Source organism: Urocitellus parryii, chromosome 5 (genome assembly GCF_045843805.1).
Source record: "Urocitellus parryii isolate mUroPar1 chromosome 5, mUroPar1.hap1, whole genome shotgun sequence".
Lineage (NCBI taxonomy): Eukaryota > Metazoa > Chordata > Mammalia > Rodentia > Sciuridae > Urocitellus > Urocitellus parryii.
Genome location: NC_135535.1, coordinates 204,645,582 through 204,663,323, shown reverse-complemented (window position 1 = coordinate 204,663,323; position 17,742 = coordinate 204,645,582). Strand labels below are relative to the sequence as shown.

Sequence of the window (17,742 nt, the reverse complement as noted above, 5' to 3'; positions counted from 1 at the left end):
TCCAAAATATTTCTTTTCTTTTTTCTTTTTTTTTAAAGAGAGAGAGAGTCTAGAGAGAGAGAGAATTTTAGTATTTATTTTTTAGTTATAGCGGACACAACATCTTTGTTTGTACGTGGTACTGAGGATCGAAGCCGGGCCGCATGCATGCCAGGGGAGCGTGCTACCGCTTGAGCCACATCCCCAGCCCCCAAAATATTTCTTATCCCTGTCACCTACTGTCTTATTAATAGCACTTTATTGAAATTATTTGTTTAGCTTATGTCTTAGGGTATTTTTCTTTTTCCTTCTGCTGTCACTGAATACCACAGACTAGGTAATATATAAAGATTTATATAGTATATATAAAAAGATTTGTTTAGCTCACAGGTCTAGAGGCTGGGAAGTCTAAAAACATCACACTAATGAGGTCTTTCCTGGATCATAACCTTGCAGAGGACATCACATAGACAGAGCGAGTGTACCACAGAGAATTTGTTACTTTTGTTACAGAACCACTTCTTCAATAACCCATTAATCCATTTATGAGGAGAGCTCTCATGACCTAGTGACCTTCCAAAGGTCCTACTTTCAAACATATGACTTTGGAGGTTAAATTTCCAATATACAAATTCTGGAAGACACATTCAAACCATAGCAGCTTATTTATTGTTTATCTCTCCTTTTATAAACTGTATAAGGTCTATGGTATTTTTTAAAAAATATTTTTTAGTTGTTGATGGACCTTTATTTTATTTATTTGTATGTGGTGCTGAGAATTGAACCCAGTGCCTCATGCATGCTAGGCAAGTGCCATACCACTAAGCCACAACCCCAGCCCCAAGGCATATTCTATTAAGGAAACTTTTTTGTTTAATTTACTGTTATATCTTGTGTTTGAAAAGTACCTGCACATGCACATAAGTATACACAATCTATTTACTGAGTATAGGAGTACTTTTGTACATGTATTTAGGATGAGGAAACGTCTCTGAAGTTAACTCTTCAGGTGATTGTCATTACTTTGTTTCAGTATAATGAATTCTGTACTTTGGTTATGAGGGAGAGGACAAAACCCATTTTCAAACATAAGTACATAATATGCGCATGTTTAAGTCAGTAGGGGTTTTACATAAAATTCATTACAATTATTTTATTAAATTTGAATTAATAATCATGAGCTAATTACTGGATTTTTAAAAAGTAGCTTTTAAGAATAAAGACCACTGGTAAGTTTTTGTGAATACTTTATAAAATTGAGACATTTCTCTGTTTCAAATACTTAAATTGTGTTGGATTTTTGCAAATAGGTTGCTTATGTATGACTGTAAAAATCACTTCATGGTATTTACCAAGTTAAATAATCACAGTTTAAACAGTCATTTAATTTTTTGAACTTCATGTCATTTATTATACTCAGTAGCGGCTTTGTGAACTGCTGAAAAGGCAAAGCAAAAGAATTTCTGATTTACCATGTTTACTTTAGGTCACACAACTAGGAATATAAGCTAAAAATCTTATTTTCAGTGGCCTGCATTCCATATAGATTTTTGTGAGTTTGATAAATATGTCAAATATTTTACTTTTTTGTCAGAAACAACTTTTCCATAAAACCCGACTTGTGAGCACCATAATGTGCAAGTATTAGGCAGTACTACGCCTGGCTTTGATTTGTTTCCAGATTTGCAGACATTTGGAATGTCCAGGAAACCCTATCAACCCCTCTTACTAATCTTGGCTTTAATGATTTTGGAATGAAACTCATAAAAGTTAGCTATAAAATTGAAAATATGTTTATTATATGTAAAATGCTGTTGTAATTAATGGTTTTTTTATTCATGATCTTTTACAAGTTGTCACTTAAATTCTTTGAAGATTATATCTTAATTGTTCTCACACATTGATTTTTAATATAGGTAGAAGACTTTTTGAATCTTTCCACAAAGCTGTCTGGATTTCATATTTGTATTGATAAAGGAACTTTTGATGCCATCAGCCTTAATCCTGACAATGCTTTTGAGAAGAGGAAGCAGTATGTGAAATCTCTCTCCAGCGTGTTAAGAGTAAAAGGTTTTTTCCTAATAACTTCATGTAATTGGACCAAGGAAGAGTTGCTAAATGAATTCAGTGAAGGTAAATGGCTACATGATATTTAACCATGTGCTTACTTCAGGTTTCTTGTATTTAACTGGCTTTTTCCCCTTGGTGCTGTAGTGTTTTACTTTCCTATTTGTGGGAATGGCTTGCTTTTCTTCTCTGTTAATGACCTTGGTAATAACTTTTAACTGTATATACAAAGCACAGAGAAATAACATTGGTTGAGATCCAGAGGCCTTTTAAAAAAATTTCCCCAGAAATTCTGGCAGTTAAGTACTAAAATTTATGAGCTAGTAAAAATCAAGTTCTTTATTTCAGTGATACAATCTATTATTTAGAGAATCAAAAGTATATATATTGTGCTTTTGACTTCAGTGCACTGATTCACTGGCAAATCCATAATAATGCAAATGAACATAGTTTTTTAAGGTCTTACATCATGAGAGTTTAATTTTATAGATAAATGTTCTATATATAGTTTTGCTCCAGTTGTCTTTTAGGTATTTAGGATTTGTCTTGTTTTCAGTGTATATATAACAGTTAACATTGCACAGAAACAAAATTGGGAGAATTGCTAGAAGTTCTACCTACTTATTCTTAAGGAAATTTCTGCCTTTTTTCGAAGTTTTGGTCCAAATCAGGAGCTCCTTTTGTCCCATTAGCCAAGTCTAATTAGTGCTGTCTTTACTAATTGGGGTCTGGTGAGGATTGAGGAAGCTATAATCTATACACAAAACATTTTGAGTTCTTTGACAGATTGTTTCTTGAATGTTTTAAGAAACATTTTATCTTCCAATTTATTTATACAGTGCCTGGGCATTTCCGGGAAAGTATTTTGAGAATGTTTAGGCATTAGCTTGCTTCTTCCTTAGAATCCTTTTCAGATTAGTATTAATTTTTTATCTTAGAGGAATGGGAGGAATTTTCAGGATGAAGTCTTAATAACTAATATGGTACTAAATATTTGAAAAATTTGAACTTTGTCACAAGCTAATGAGAAACCAGTTACCTTAAGGGAGCAGTTTACTGTGTATTATTATTTATAACCATATTGCATATACCACAACTTAGGTTTTAACCTGATATTAAGGGGACTAATAGGGAGAACTCTTTTTTCTTTTTTTTGTTGGTACTAGGAATTGAACCTAGAGGTGCTTTACCACTGAGCCATACATATCCTTAGCCCTTTTTATTTTTTTGAGACGGGATCTCACTAAGTTGCTTAGGGCCTTGCTAAGTTGCTGAGGTTGACCTCGAACTTGTGATATTCCTGTCTCAGCCTCCGGGGTCACTGGGATTACAGATGTGCACCAGTGCGCTCAACTATAGAGAACTCTTTTAACACATATCCTTTTGTGTCCACTTAATGACTTTGACACGTTATATAATGTAAAACCAGAAGTGTTTGAGGCTGGAAATGTGAGCCTGTGGCTTCATTACCATTGCCTCTGGAAAACAAGAATTATACATGATTTATTGTCTTTTATGCCATTAATTTTATTATCTTCCATGTAAATTTGTTTCCTTTAGAACTTTTTAGGTCCTGTATCAATAGTCTTTCTCTTTTTCTGAAGCTTGACAGTTTAATAAATGCTCAGAATTACACTGTGTAGGGCAGGTTCCTTTCCTAGTTTTTAAATACAGGTGTTCTCTTTTACCCCTGGAACCAGCAGACAAAAACATATTTGTCTTTGATAATGAGGAACAGACTTCAGCCTGGTATCGAGTACTTAAAAATGTGTCTGTGTCTGAGAACTATTGAGTAAACTCTTTATGTTCAGTTTTAGAACTGAATACAGAATTAAAATAAGCAAAATGTTACAACAGGAAATGTTAAGGAAATCATTACATTCCATTGAAGATTTTGTTTTTAGGTATGAGTCTCTTAGAAAATGGTGTTTGGAGTTATGTACAGGTCAGTAAAAGAGGACTCTGCTACTCATCACTGCTGAAGGCCTCCTCAGATTGGCCTTATTCAAAGCTTGCCTCACTAGGCTTTTAAGATTTTTTGCTTCTTTCCTCATTAGAAATGAGTTTCATAAAACTGTTGAAATGAAGCTTGAATTTTTCCTGGGTAGCCCTATTCATATAGTATAATTATTTGTGTTTTCATTCTAGTGAGAGATAACTTTAATCAATTGCCAGATATTAGGTTGTTTTAATTTGATGTCCAAAGGACTTTGTTACAACTACTGTAGTAAAATGACAGTCTATTTTACTTAAAAAATAATCCTGAATCTTTCTGAAAAAAATTGAAAATATTAACCTCAATACATAAAATAATTTGTAACTATCAATGGAATATATAATCACTAGTTAACATATAATTAAAATAATGAAATTATTTGTAACTATCAATGAAATATAATCACTAGTTAAGATTTTGGTGTATTACATTACTGAAATATAATAAATTCTATAGGGTTAGGTTCAGTGAGCTAAAAAGTGGTTCCTGGAAAATTGACATTGCTCTCTTTTCTCTTGAAAATTTTTATTTTAAGCATAGGTAAAATTTTCTGAAAACAAATATGTTGTGCACTCATGTACCTAACATAATGACTCTATTTTCCAGCATTAAAATATATTATTAAATGGCTTATTCTCCTTTGGAAAAGTTTTCTTATGATCATTTTTTTTTCTTTCCAGTATTGGGGATTGAACCCAGAGGTGTTCTACCACTGAGCTATATATCCCCAGGCCTTTTTAGTTTTTGAGAATGGATCTTGCTAAGTTGCCCAAGCTGGCCATAGACTTGTGATTCTCTTACCTTAGCCTCCCATAGCTGGGATTAAAGTTGTATGCTACTGTGGCCTTATGATCAGTTTTTTTTTTTTTAATATTTATTTTTAGTTTTAGTGGACACAATCTTTATTTTATTTTTATGTGGTGCTGAGGATTGAAACCAGTGCCTTATGCATGCCAGGCAAGCGCTATACCACTGAGCCACAACCCTAGCTCCTTATGATCAGGTTTTAATGAGCATTTTAATATTTAGTTATTAAGATTTGGTGAAGTTTGGTAAAGAATATAAATTAGAATGTGCAGTGAAATAAAGTATTAAAGTCTAGTTGTCACCATAATATATAACCTTTTTTTTTTTTTCTGCTTACCACACTTATTTGAGTGCAAAACATGGAAGCTTAGGGAATGGAGAACCCCATCACCCCAAGAAAAAGAAATCCTCCCAAACTATTAGTCTTATCACTGAAGGAAACTGTAGGTTAACAATTTTTGTGAGTGACTTTCCAGCTATATTTGTTAGTCAAGTGCTGTATAATTGAACTATATCCCAGCCCTGTTTTTACTTTTAAAAGACAAAGTAGAAAATGTTACATTTGTATCTTATTTTATAGTTTAGAAAAAGACTGTTTTGTTTTGGTTTTTTTTTTAATCTACACAAAATCACTGCAAGTTCCATATGGGCATTGATATCTGTAACCTCCTTGTACAGAACTTGGGATCCTAGAGAATATACCTGTGAAAGGCAAAGTTCAGCTCTTTGATGTTGCCAGCTCATTTTGGTGTTATAAAGCTCTTAGTGTTACCAGCTCATTTGAGCCTTTTGCTCCCCTTGAGATAGAAATCATAGGGCTGGGGATGTGGCTCAAGTGGTAGCGCGCTCGCCTGGCATGCGTGCGGCCCGGGTTCGATCCTCAGCACCACATACAAACAAAGATGTTGTGTCCGCCAATAACTAACTAAATAAATAAAAAAAAAAAAAAAAAAAAGAGATAGAAATCATAGAGACAAGCAATATCATCTGAATGAGGTTTTCTTGGGATTTCTGCTCAAGTACAAGGGAGACAGTGCACAGTTTAGGGTTCCCAGATTGCTTTCTGAGTTTGAGAGGAGCAAAGCTTTTAAGATGAAAAGGGTGGGCTTAGAAAGGCACAGTCTGTTGTTGCAAGTGATTTCAGGATTTCTGCACACCTGCTCTCTGCATTGAGGTTTACACTTGGCATAACATGCTGCACGTGCACGTTGGGTTCCTCTGCATTTTGCTGGCAAAAAAAGATAGAGGTGCTCATCACTGCTACCCCAGGAGGGGGTCATGTTGTGCAAGGTGGAAGGTGACTGTAAGGAAAGCTTGCTGGAGGTCAGTAGCTCCTGAATCTGATTATAGGTGGAAACAGTTTTTTTGAAAGCAGTTTGCCAGTTGAGTAGAAAACCTTGGTGAGGGAATCAGGACTCTTCTTTCTTATTAACATTCCTCTTAACCTAACCCTAAACCCAGGACATTTAATTCCAAGTTTTATTGTTTTTGTTTTTATCCATACTATGCTGCTTTGAAACTTACTAGTTTCTTTTCTTCCAAAACTGTATGGGTCTTGATCTATTATACAGATTAATTTTTTAAAAATTGTGGTCAAATACCCAGAAGAATTTTACCATTTTAATTTTTTTTTTTTTCCTTGCTGGGGATTGAATCCAGGGGTGCTCTACCACTAAACTACATTGCCAGTTCTTTTTTTAAAATTTGAGACTTGTCTTGCTGCTAAGTTGTGCAGGTTGGCCTTGAACTTGAGATCCTCCTGTTGGGGTTAAAAGCATGTGCCACCACACCTGGCTTTTTAAAGCCTTTTCAAGTGTATAATTCAGTGGCAATTATGTATATTCATATTATCATGCAAAAATCACTACCATCCATCTTCAGAATGTTTATCTTCTACAAATTTATTTTTTACTTCCAAGTTACCCTTTCCTATGTATGATGTGCTTTTTCTATGTGTGATGTGAACCTAATTAGTCCATATAAAACCATATATAAAAAAAAAAACAAAAAACAGTGCCTCGAACAGTGCCATAGCTGCTGCCTACAAAGGAACAGAAAAGCAGGCTAGGGGAGGTGTAAATGGGAGGGAATGGTAAACAGGAAGTAGAAGAAATGGGGGATGGAAGAATAGCCTCTTTTATTTATTTATTTTTTTTGGTACCAGGATTGAACCAGGGTGCTTTACACTGAGCCACATCCTCAGCCTTTTATTATTTTGAGATGGTCTTCTAATTTGTTTTACGCCTTGCTAAACTGTTGAGGCTGGTCTTGAATTTGTGATTCTCTTGCCTCAGTCTCCTGAGCCTCTGGATTACAGGTGTGCCCCCATGCCCAGCTAGCCCGCGTTCTTTTTGTAATTTGTTTTTGGTTTTGTCTATTCCTTGTTCATTTCAAAGTGTTGAGTGTGTACATGCAAGCCATGCACATGGTAGAATTTGAATGGTGACCAGATTTCATTTTGATTTTCCGAGTTTGAAGTAACAGTTTTGTAAAGGATTTGAAAGTATAAATTTCCCTTAACTGTGGGATCCAATCCTTAATAAAAGTATTTTAATTTTGTCTGACAGGATTTGAACTTTTTGAAGAGCTGCCGACACCCAAGTTCACTTTTGGAGGCAGATCTGGAAACAGTGTAGCAGCATTGGTTTTCCAAAAATCGTGAGACTTTTCCTGGGACAATTTCAGGTAGCTTTTTTAAAGAAGCTACACAGCATAGTAAAAAAAAAGGAATCATGAGCATGTAGACAACCAACAGTAATTTAAAATCTTTTGTATTTGAAATGTAAATATTTTTCTTTTTGATTTAAAAAAAATCCCCTGTAACTCTAAACAGTTAAAAACTTAAAAGTAGTAAATGAATTTACAAAAAGCATGTATTCTTTAGTTTTGTGCCTTGGTAAAGTCGAATTGAATGGAGCTATTTTTGAAGATTTGACCAAACCATTCCAGGGCCAGAAAAATAAGCAAAACAATTTTATTAAACTATGAACCATAATAAGAAATACTACTTTGGGTAGAATGGTGGTTATTTTCAAAATTAACATCTGGGAAAAGATTGGCATTCATATATAGTTAAATAAAATTAGAGAAATCTGCTAGTTGATCAAGAAATATTTATTGAGCCTATATTTTGTAGCTGATGGTATTTTACACTGTGAAGATAAATGGGTAATAGGAGGTAATAAAACTAAGGGATATTATTATATCCTAGCCCTGTGTTAAGTTATATTATTATTATGTCTTTGAATTCTCCCAGTATCTTCTTGGTGTATATTAGGAAACAGAAGCTTATACATGCTGGAACCAGATTCTTATTTGACTCTAAAACCCATTCTCTACTTACGTAGTCTACTTCCCAGGGGCCAAATCTCAACCTTTGTAGCATTAACAGGTGATTGGGGAACTAGGATTATTACATATAACATTCGTGAGAAAAGTCAATCAGTTATTTTTAGGAGCTATGCAGCTCCTTGTTAGTGGTGATTGCTAACAACTTGCTAGTGTACTCTGCATGAAGAGTCAGCCAGCTGAGTCTCATTGTCCTTTATTACTTTTCACCATCTCTTGTCTTGAATGACTTGCCTCTATGGAGAACTGGAGTTTTGTCATTCTGTGAAAGGGTGGTATCAGTTCTATAAGCCCTTAGGGCTATAGAGACAAAGGGGTTCTAGTTAGAGATAATCTAGCAAGAGAATTAGTGTATAGACTGCTTTAAAAAGATAAAGAAGGTTAATACCTAATACCACTTTGTTTTTGAGATAATATTTTAATGCTGGAATAATAAAGCAAGTTTTTAAAATATTATATAACTTTTGACAAATTTTGTTTATTTGGTAAGTGTTCTTATTCTACTAAGTCTTGTGTTACATCCTTTTCCTTTTTTGGGGGGGTGAGGCAAGATGTATCTTTCATTTAGATGAAAATTAACTGTTAAGGTTAATACTTTGCTTGCACAAGATGGTTTTGTATGGGAAATTTTGGGAAAACTTTATTTTAATGTGTAAAAAGTCAGAAATTACTTCAAAATGTAGGCAGTGTAAACTTTTTAAAGATTGTATTGGTTTCAGATCTGAGATCTAAACCATAAAATAGTTGTATAGTTTTTTTTGGGGGGGTGGGTACTGGAGATTGAACCCAGGGGCGCTTAATCACTGATCCATATCCCCAGCCCTTTTTATTTTTATTTTGAGACAGAGTCTAGCTAAGTTGCTTAGGGCCTAGCTAAGTTGCCAAGGCTGTCTTTGAACTTGAGATCCCCTGCTTCAGCTTCCCAAGCCCCTGGGATTACAGGCATGCGCCACCCCATCTAGCAATTGTGTAGTTTTTTGAAGTGATTGGTCTTTTTTTTCTTCCTGCATTAATAGTCTTTCATTTCAAATACAGTAACAATAAGTACTCATTTAGGATTTTGAGTGGTTAAGTATGTGCTACTTTTAAAGCACCAATCCAATAAAATATTTCTATATAACTACACTGAAACATTGAGTTTGATTTGCTTGGAATGGATCTTTGTTTCAGTAGCTCCTGGAGTCACTATGTGAGGTATGTTTGTTCCATTTGCAAAGCTGAAGCTTTTTTTTTTTTTTCCACTTTTTTGACTCTTTTTTTTTTTTTTAAGAGAGAGAGAATTTTTTAATATTTATTTTTTAGTTCTCGGCGGACACAACATCTTTGTTTGTATGTGGTGCTGAGAATCGAACCTGGGCCGCACGCATGCCAGGTGAGCACGCTACCGCTTGAGCCACATCCCCAGCCCACTTTTTTGACTCTTGGAGTTGTTGCTAAGCTAGGTAGGAAAAGGGAATTGTCATTTTTCTTATCACTTTAATTATGCTAGATGGCAGCCTCTTTAAGGATTGAAATGAGAACAAATGGAAGGTCCAGAAATGCTAATAAAAAATTAGTATTTTCAAATAATACAAAGTTGTTAAAAACCAGGCCATTAAATATCCACGAGTTAATGCAATACATCATAAAAACACATTAATACTAAACTTAGTATTATTAAACCTTATGAATATATCGGTAACTGTGAATGAAATTATGCAGTTACAAAAAGGAGCAGTAAGTTATGTAGCGAATGCTATTTTCTGTGGATAAGAAGTTGGGATTGTAATTTACTTAATCAAAAGACACTTATTTTGAGGAAACTTGTTTGAAATGCAAATGAGATTTTTCTGTATCTGTGGAGCCTGCACAGAATTTGTTGCTTTTTATGTTATTGCTATATAACAAACCACTTCTGTGTGTAGAAAGTATGTGTGCAAGTCCAAAGGGAATTGGAGTCTGAATGGGCAGGTGCCACCAATTAACAAATAGAAGGTTTTTAGAATATTCTGCATTAAGCCAGGTGCACAAGTTAGAGTTGTTTTTTGGGACAGGCATTTATGTATATGAGAATCAAACATGACACTACTCTTGGCAGCTTGACTAAAGCCATTTTGAAATAAGTACAAACTGTCCTTGATATTTTTCCCACTCATTGTAGCAACATATTTGCCACTGCCTTTGTGATAGGCTTGCAAACTTCTGTTTGAGGGAAGAAGGGAGCTAAACATATACTTTTTACCTCTTTATGAGTCATATGCTTCAATTCACTTTATTTTTGAATTTTTATTGTTATACAGTACTGCATGTTGAACTCACTCATTCATCTAGAGTATAATAGAAACCTTAATTTTTTTCCCTACTACTAGAAATTGAACTCAAGGGCCTCGTGCATGCTAGGCAAATGCTCTACCACTGAGCTATATCCTCACCCTTTTTTTAAAATTTGATTTTGAGTCTTGCCAAGTTGTCCAGACCTTGAACATGGGCTCCTCCTGTCTCAATTTCCCTCTTCCTCAGAAGCTGGGATTGTGCACCACCGTGCCCTGCTGGAAACTTGAATTTTTAAAGAACTTACATTAAGTAATTAACTTTTGAATAGCCTTGAAATAATTTTCCTTAAATGGACATGTAACGAAATAGAATATCCCTGCCTATGTTAGTGGTCTTTAATTTTTGTTTTCTTAAGTTATTTTATAGGTAGGTGTGTGTGTGTGTGTGTGTCTGTCTGCCTGCCTGCCTGCCCTATCTGGTGGCCTACAATGAAAATATGTTCAAATGTGAACATTTGTCTCCATAGTAAGGGACCTGGGTTTTGATTTCCTGTTTTTGGCTCTCTAAGCTAGATTTTATGTGCTCCAGAGATAGCCTTCTGTTTTGAGAGCAAGAGACCAAGTGTCTTGTGTTCCACAGTAGTAACCTCTTCAGCTAATTGTAAGGGTGCATGTGGATAGGCTATGAAAGGAGTCTTGTCTGGTATATTTTATACTGGAAGAAGGCTGCCATGATCTAGAGCTTGATTGTGGGAAGCAAAGATCATGTTAGGTTGAAAGACAATTGCAGTGGGAAAAAATTAGGAAATCATTGTAATTTCTTTTAGATAGGAAAAAGATGTCCTTAGAAGGGGGAGTGTAGGAGCATGTTTTATTAACAGTTAATGGAAGAAAATGAATGCTAATTTATTCTTCATACATACCATGCAATTTGTTAGAAAACTAAAAGAATAGTTTGAAATTCTTTGGTCAATTGATGGATTCCTATGTTAGGGGCATAGAAATGAAACTCAACATTAAGCAGACAAATACCCAAGCCCACAGGCTACATAAATGCTGAATAAAACCAGCTCTACAATGGAACTCTGAAAAGCTTCGGGTAAGAAGCCTAATGAATGATTGAATATGACCTTAGCAAAATCCCTGGAGTGTTGTTGAAAGATCATTCATTTCCAGCTTAGATGTCAAGATGGGCTCCAGTAACCAGGAAAGGAAAGAAAAAAAAAAAAGAGAGAGAGAGAGATGAAGTTGGTTCTTACTGGGTTTTAAAATCCTTATAACAGTACATTAGACTAATAATTAAAAGGGCTTTTTTAAAGTTGAATTTTGAACTGTCACTGTGTAGACATGTAGTTTAGGCTCAGTGAAACCAAATTAAAAAGATAGGAATAATACCAAAAATGTGAATATATGAATATCCTGCTTTTATGGAGTAGAACTTCAAAAACTGGATGTACAGACTATAATGTACTTTTGTTATGTTGACACTATTGTAAAAAAGACTGAAACCAAGTGATAGATCATGCCTTAAAACTTTTTTTCGCAAATAACTTGCCTAGGTTATTAGAGGAAGGTATAAAAAGTCAAAGTCTAAGTTTTTCAGAAGCAATTATTTTCTTGTTTTTTTAAAAAATATTTATTTTAGTTTTAGGAGGACACAATATCTTTATTTTTTTATGTGGTGCCAAGGATTGAATCCAGTGCCTTATGCATGCTAGGTGAGCACTGTACCACTTGAGCCACAACCCCAGCCCCTATTTTTCTTGTTTTTTGAAGAAACAGTGAATTCTTCCATTTTATATTTTTTAACTGTGTGTTGTTATTACTGCATCAGCAAATGATAAGTATTTTAATGAACAGTCTTTATTGCGCATGCTCTGTGGAAGCTTCTTAAGTGAGTCCATTTGTTCTTTATGTATTTGTTTTTTCAAATACATAAACATTTACACATGATCCATCAATTAGCATGTCCTGGATAATATCAGAATAGTTTAGAAAGAAACATGAAAATACTTTGGTTGGCAAGGGGACTGTGAACTGTATTTACCACTCTATTAAAGTATTTATAGATAAAGCAGTTTATTATCAGGGATGGTAGCAGAATGGAAATGGTGTTGTACCCTGCTGTCGCATGCCTTACTACTTCAGAGAGGAGAGACTTGGGAGGAAAAGGCTATATGTAGATGAGTGTGGGTGCTGCCAGTTCACATTTGCCTCCTAACCCTTTTGCTAATGTGAAAATGTCAGGCCTTTGTTCCCATCTAATTTTAGTACATCCTGGCTAAAAAAATGTTAGGATGATTTCCAACTGTGGAACTTTGAGGGGCGGGGTGTGGAGAGGAAGAGTAGAGGAAAGAGCAGTTTATACTCCATATCCGTCTGCCTTTCTGTGACAGCATCTAGCTCCTACTCTGTTGATTTTGGTAATGAAATAAATTTAGATGCGCCGAAGCAGTGATAATTAGGTTTTCTTTCTATGTCATTGGTAAGAAGCCTAGTTGGAGTCTGAATGGGGAAAATCATAATATGGTATATAATAAAGCATACTGGGCTGAATTTAAGAGCTGTATGCAAGCTTTGGAAGGAAGGCCTGAGTGAAAACTACGTGTTGTGTTATGCAAATAGAATGTTTGAGGTCCATTTGTGTTTCAGTGAAACTGCTTTTACGCTGTTGTTTTGAATGAGAATAATGTTTGTTGATTTTTGAGAAGCAGTCATAAGCAAGACACACAAGTCTGAGCCATTTATCCCCTCTGCAGACCCCAGTGGGTGTAGAGGAAAGCTCTATTCCATGAAGAGAGCTATTTGGGTCAAAAATTGGTAATATATTTTGTTGAAGAGAGAGGCTAGAATTCCATATGGCTTTGTAGTTGGAAATGTCAAGTTTTGTGGTTATTATTTAATTAAAAGGTAATTAATTAAACAGGGCAGTTCTGAGTATTGGACTTCACTATGATATAAGCTGTCTTTCCCAAAGGTTTCTTCAATTAGTGAGTTGAGGTTTCCTATTGGAATCTCTGTATGATAAAGATGTTTTATAACTAGAAGAGATAATTTATTAAGTTCATCTGACTAATAATTTGCAACAAATAAATTAGATTATTTTTCTCAGCTTGGAATTGAGTTGAATTTATTTTATAATTAAAATATGTTAAGTAATAGAATTACTTAATATTACCAAAGGAAATAACTTAATAATATCAAAGGAAATGATTTAAAAAAATACTAGGAGCTGGGGATGTGGCTCAAGCGGTAGGGTGCTCGCCTAGCATGTGTGCGGCCCGGGTTCGATCCTCAGCACCACACACAAAACAAAGATGTTGTGTCCGCCGAAAACTAAAAAATAAATATTAAAAAAAATTATTAGAAAAATACTAGATGGTTGTGAGTGGAGTTGTGTGCTTCTAATCTCAACCATTTGGGAGACTCAGGCAAAAGGAATGCAAGTTTAAGGCCAGCCTGGGCAACACAGTGAGACCCCTCTTTAAACACAAAACAAACACACACACACACACAAAAAAAAAAAAAAAAAAGGAAAGAGAAAAAAAATGGTTCCAAGTGATTAGACTATGCAAATTACTTTCCTTTTCTGAACTTTAGTTTTTCTTTCTGTACATCAAGAGCATTCAGTTGGTGATATTAAAATTCTCTGCTACTGCAGCTTAGGTTGGCATAATACAGTACTGTAGACTTGGGGGTCTTAAACAACAGAAATTTATTTCTTACAGTTCTGGAGGCTGGAATTCCAGTATCAAGGTGCTGGCAAGGTATGATCCATTCTGAAATCTTTTCCTTTGGTGTGAAGGTGACTGCCTTCCTTGTGTGTTCCTGCGACCTCCTTGTATGTGCTAGTGGGGGGAGGGAGGGAAGGAGGGAGAGAGAAAAAAGAGGCACACAAACTGGTGTCTCTCTCTCTCTCTTTTTTTTTAAGGAGTCTCTCTCTTGTTTTTAAGGGCAGTAATTTTCATTCTTCAGGTCCTCATCTAACCCTAAATTGCTTCACAACATTCCCACCTCCAAATATCATCACTTCAGGGCTTAGTACTTCAATATACAGATTTGGGGAGGAAACCAACATTTAGTCCATAATCTTTGAATTTGATCCAAGGTTTAGAAAAGGACCTGCAAAATAGATTTTTATTGTGTATGAGGACCTTAAACATTCCATTTTTAGCTAAATATGAGTTGTTAGGTAACTGATGGCTCTTTTAAGCCAAGATATCTGTATATGAAAAATATATGTACACATAATAAAATATTTAAAGTGACCAGATGAGTATTTTTCAATTTAAAAACTCTGTGCATGCTTTGTTGAGTATTGTCTCTGCTATATATTTCAGTTTGTATTCATTTGACCATAGAAATGATTTACCCAGTAAACTTAGAAATTTATATTTTATTTAGACCACTTCCACTTTATATATAAAAAGACGAGAGATCAAGGCACTAAGCCTAAGGAAAATTGTGATAATCTGAAGGATCTTCCTGATTTGGTTTTTCTGTGCCCCAAACACACACAACTGCACACATTCATGGATAACCTGATTTACTACTGAAGTCCCAGGCTTTGAGACTTCTGCCTTTTTGTGTCACAGAGATTGTTCTTGAGTCTTAGTACGTGGGTCTGCCCTTTTGTACCCTCTATCTCTGTGGGCTTCGGTCAATTTGTCCTTATTACTGCTTATCTCCTCAATGAAACTGAAGTATATTGTGCTAATAGTAAAGCGCCCAATTGTATAATATATACTTACTTAGGGTTGTTTTCATTTCCATACATGCTTGATGGGATGGAGAGAATCAACGGTATAGCTCTTGCCTAATAGGATTCTGAATATTAAGTGAGAAAATAAATGTAAAGCAGCTTAGCATGATTCCTAGCACACACCAGTGCCAAATATTCTTTCCTTCAAGGACCCTTCTTTCCACTGGGGATAATACGTTGAATTGTTTGGGATTTTACCAGCTCATTTAAAATATTCAGTTATATTGAAAGGCATTTGTGTTCTGGGTATGATTGAGTGAAGATACTAGGAGGAATGGTAGATAAGTAAGAGAGAGAGCAAAATCTTGGAACAGGTGGGCCCTTCAAAACTTAAAAACAATCATACTGTATATATAGCTCCTTCTTCCTTTGTTTTAGCTAGGGCTGGTACTGTACACCTTTTTAGTTAGCTAAGGAATGGGAACTGCATATTGCGGTTTCAAATTTTCAGATATCCTTTATGACTTGTTTCAGCAGTGGCTAAGAGTAACACTCAGATAATTTGCAGTAATTGTTCAGTAATAGATGTAGTTATGATGGAGAAAATGTTATATGGATACATTTGAATTGAAAAATGGGCAAGGATATTTAGTATACTTTCCTTCATTAGATTTGAATGCCAAGATGTTATTCCAGGTGACATCAAACAGGAACCCAAGAGGAGGTCTCCAGATGAGCATGCATTAGGAATTTGGTAGCATTGGGTTTATTTTATTTATTTTTTACTTTTCTCATATTTTTATTAGCACATTATATAAATAGCATTAGGTTTAAATGAGAGTTCAATGTTGAGTTGGATTTGAGTCTTTTACTGACCAGTTAAGAAGCAATGGGCTAAGATTTTATAATTGGTTTCTACCTTGCCTCATCCGGATTTGATTTCTTTGATCTGTGAGTCATGTTTATTTCCTTTGCTATAATTGAGTTAATGCCATTTACATAGTGGTGTTTTTTAGTTTGATGTTGAGTAATATTTTAAATAGTGTATCTGATTTGTTTTTAGTTTATACTGGAACTGACAGTCTAAGTATAAAAGTATGGTGAACTAGTTGTTTATGCTAGTCTTGAAAACATTTGATTTTCAGATTTGTTTATTTCTTTAAATTTTTTATTGGTGGAAGTGAATATCTCAATGTCTAGAGTGCCTGGTATGATAGAAATGTTGATCAGAGCGATGTTGCTTTCACTAGTTACTTCCAAAGAGCTTTAGTCCTTAACCTGTTTTAAGAAAGTTCTATAGATTGAGCAATGTAGTGAGGCCCTAAGAAACTTAGCAAGAGACCCAGTCTCAAAATTTAAAAAAAGGGCTGGGGATGTGGCTCAGTGGTTTGTGTCAGAAAAATCAAAGTTTGGGCTCATCTTTAAAATATTAAATGTTCACATATTAAATATTAAATATTCAATGTTCATTCTTCTAAAGAATATTTAAGAAAAGAAGTTGAAATGATTTTATTTGAAGATGGTAATATAAACATTTAGCCTAGGGATGTAGTTGAAATATTTTATAGATTAAATCAAACAGATATACCAATGTCAAAGTAGTCTAACTTTTTTAAAGCTCTTTTTGATGACGTGACTAAGGCAAACTAGATTACAGATGACTAACCATATTTTAGTGATATTAGAGTCCACTTGAGATCATAAATGCATCAGAGATTCTGCTCTTGAACCTTACTATTAGAATACTAAAACTGGTTTGGCAAATTTTCATATGCCAGTAACTGAATGTAGATAATAAAAAGCCTTTATTATACTTTTTTTTTTTAAACCATGTATAAACTTTTCAATGTCTGCTTTTTATGCTTATATTTTCTTATAGCACATAACACCAATAGATGCTGTTAACTTTGCATACAAAGAGGTAATATGAAATTGAAATAAGTTTTAACTGTTGCTCTGTTCTTTTTAGCTTACTTTACCCAGAGCTCTTCTATCCAGTGAGTTGCAAGCGTGACATTTGCTGTGTTTTCAGCACCTGCCAACTTGGAAACCAGGGTTTGTGCTCAGGACGTAGGCTTACAACCCATACTTTGTGGTACACAATGCTGTCCCAGCTGGCATGCTTTGGTACCTCAATGGTGCTAGACATTCAGTTACAAAGCTTTGCAGCTTCACATGCTCTGCTTTCAACTCTTATTTTGTATCAAAGGAGTGAGACTGGTATCATTAAATTCACCGTGGTGGTGATTTTTCAATGAAAATAAATTTGCTTTTTTAGTTCTTGGATCAAAATGTGATTTTTGTCTTCAAGAATCAAAGTGCCTCTTTAAAAAGTTTAAAATTGCACACGCATATTCACGAGTGTGCATGTGTGTATAAGCTGGATAATATGTATTTATATCTGACACATATCTATGGAGATCTACATATATATATATGAATGATTCAAGCCAGAGATAAAATTTTCATCGATATAAAGAACAACAGGAAAGAACAGAAAGATTAGTATGTCATAGTAGACAGGGCTATTAGTTATAGCTGGACATAGATGAGGAAATACAGGCCTTGTTTTTATGAATAAGATCTGTATA

The 17,742-nt window shown here is 34.7% G+C and overlaps 1 protein-coding gene across 8 annotated transcripts in view; it reads left to right on the top strand.

Annotated features, from left to right (window-relative positions):
- Positions 1-17,742, top strand: part of Eef1akmt2 (EEF1A lysine methyltransferase 2) — a 79,938-nt gene that overhangs the window by 25,036 nt on the left and 37,160 nt on the right. For 3 of the 8 annotated variants that reach the window (XM_026384187.2, XM_026384182.2, XM_026384189.2), the window contains 2 exons: positions 1,896-2,112; positions 7,417-8,620. In XM_026384187.2, the coding sequence (XP_026239972.1) occupies positions 1,896-2,112; positions 7,417-7,511 (312 nt within the window). In that variant the 3' untranslated portion in view covers positions 7,512-8,620. Of the gene's footprint in view, positions 1-1,895; positions 2,113-7,416; positions 8,621-14,177; positions 14,217-17,120; positions 17,367-17,742 lie in introns of those variants that run through there. The other 5 variants (XM_026384183.2, XM_026384185.2, XR_003300360.2 and 2 more) reach the window with 4 other exon arrangements.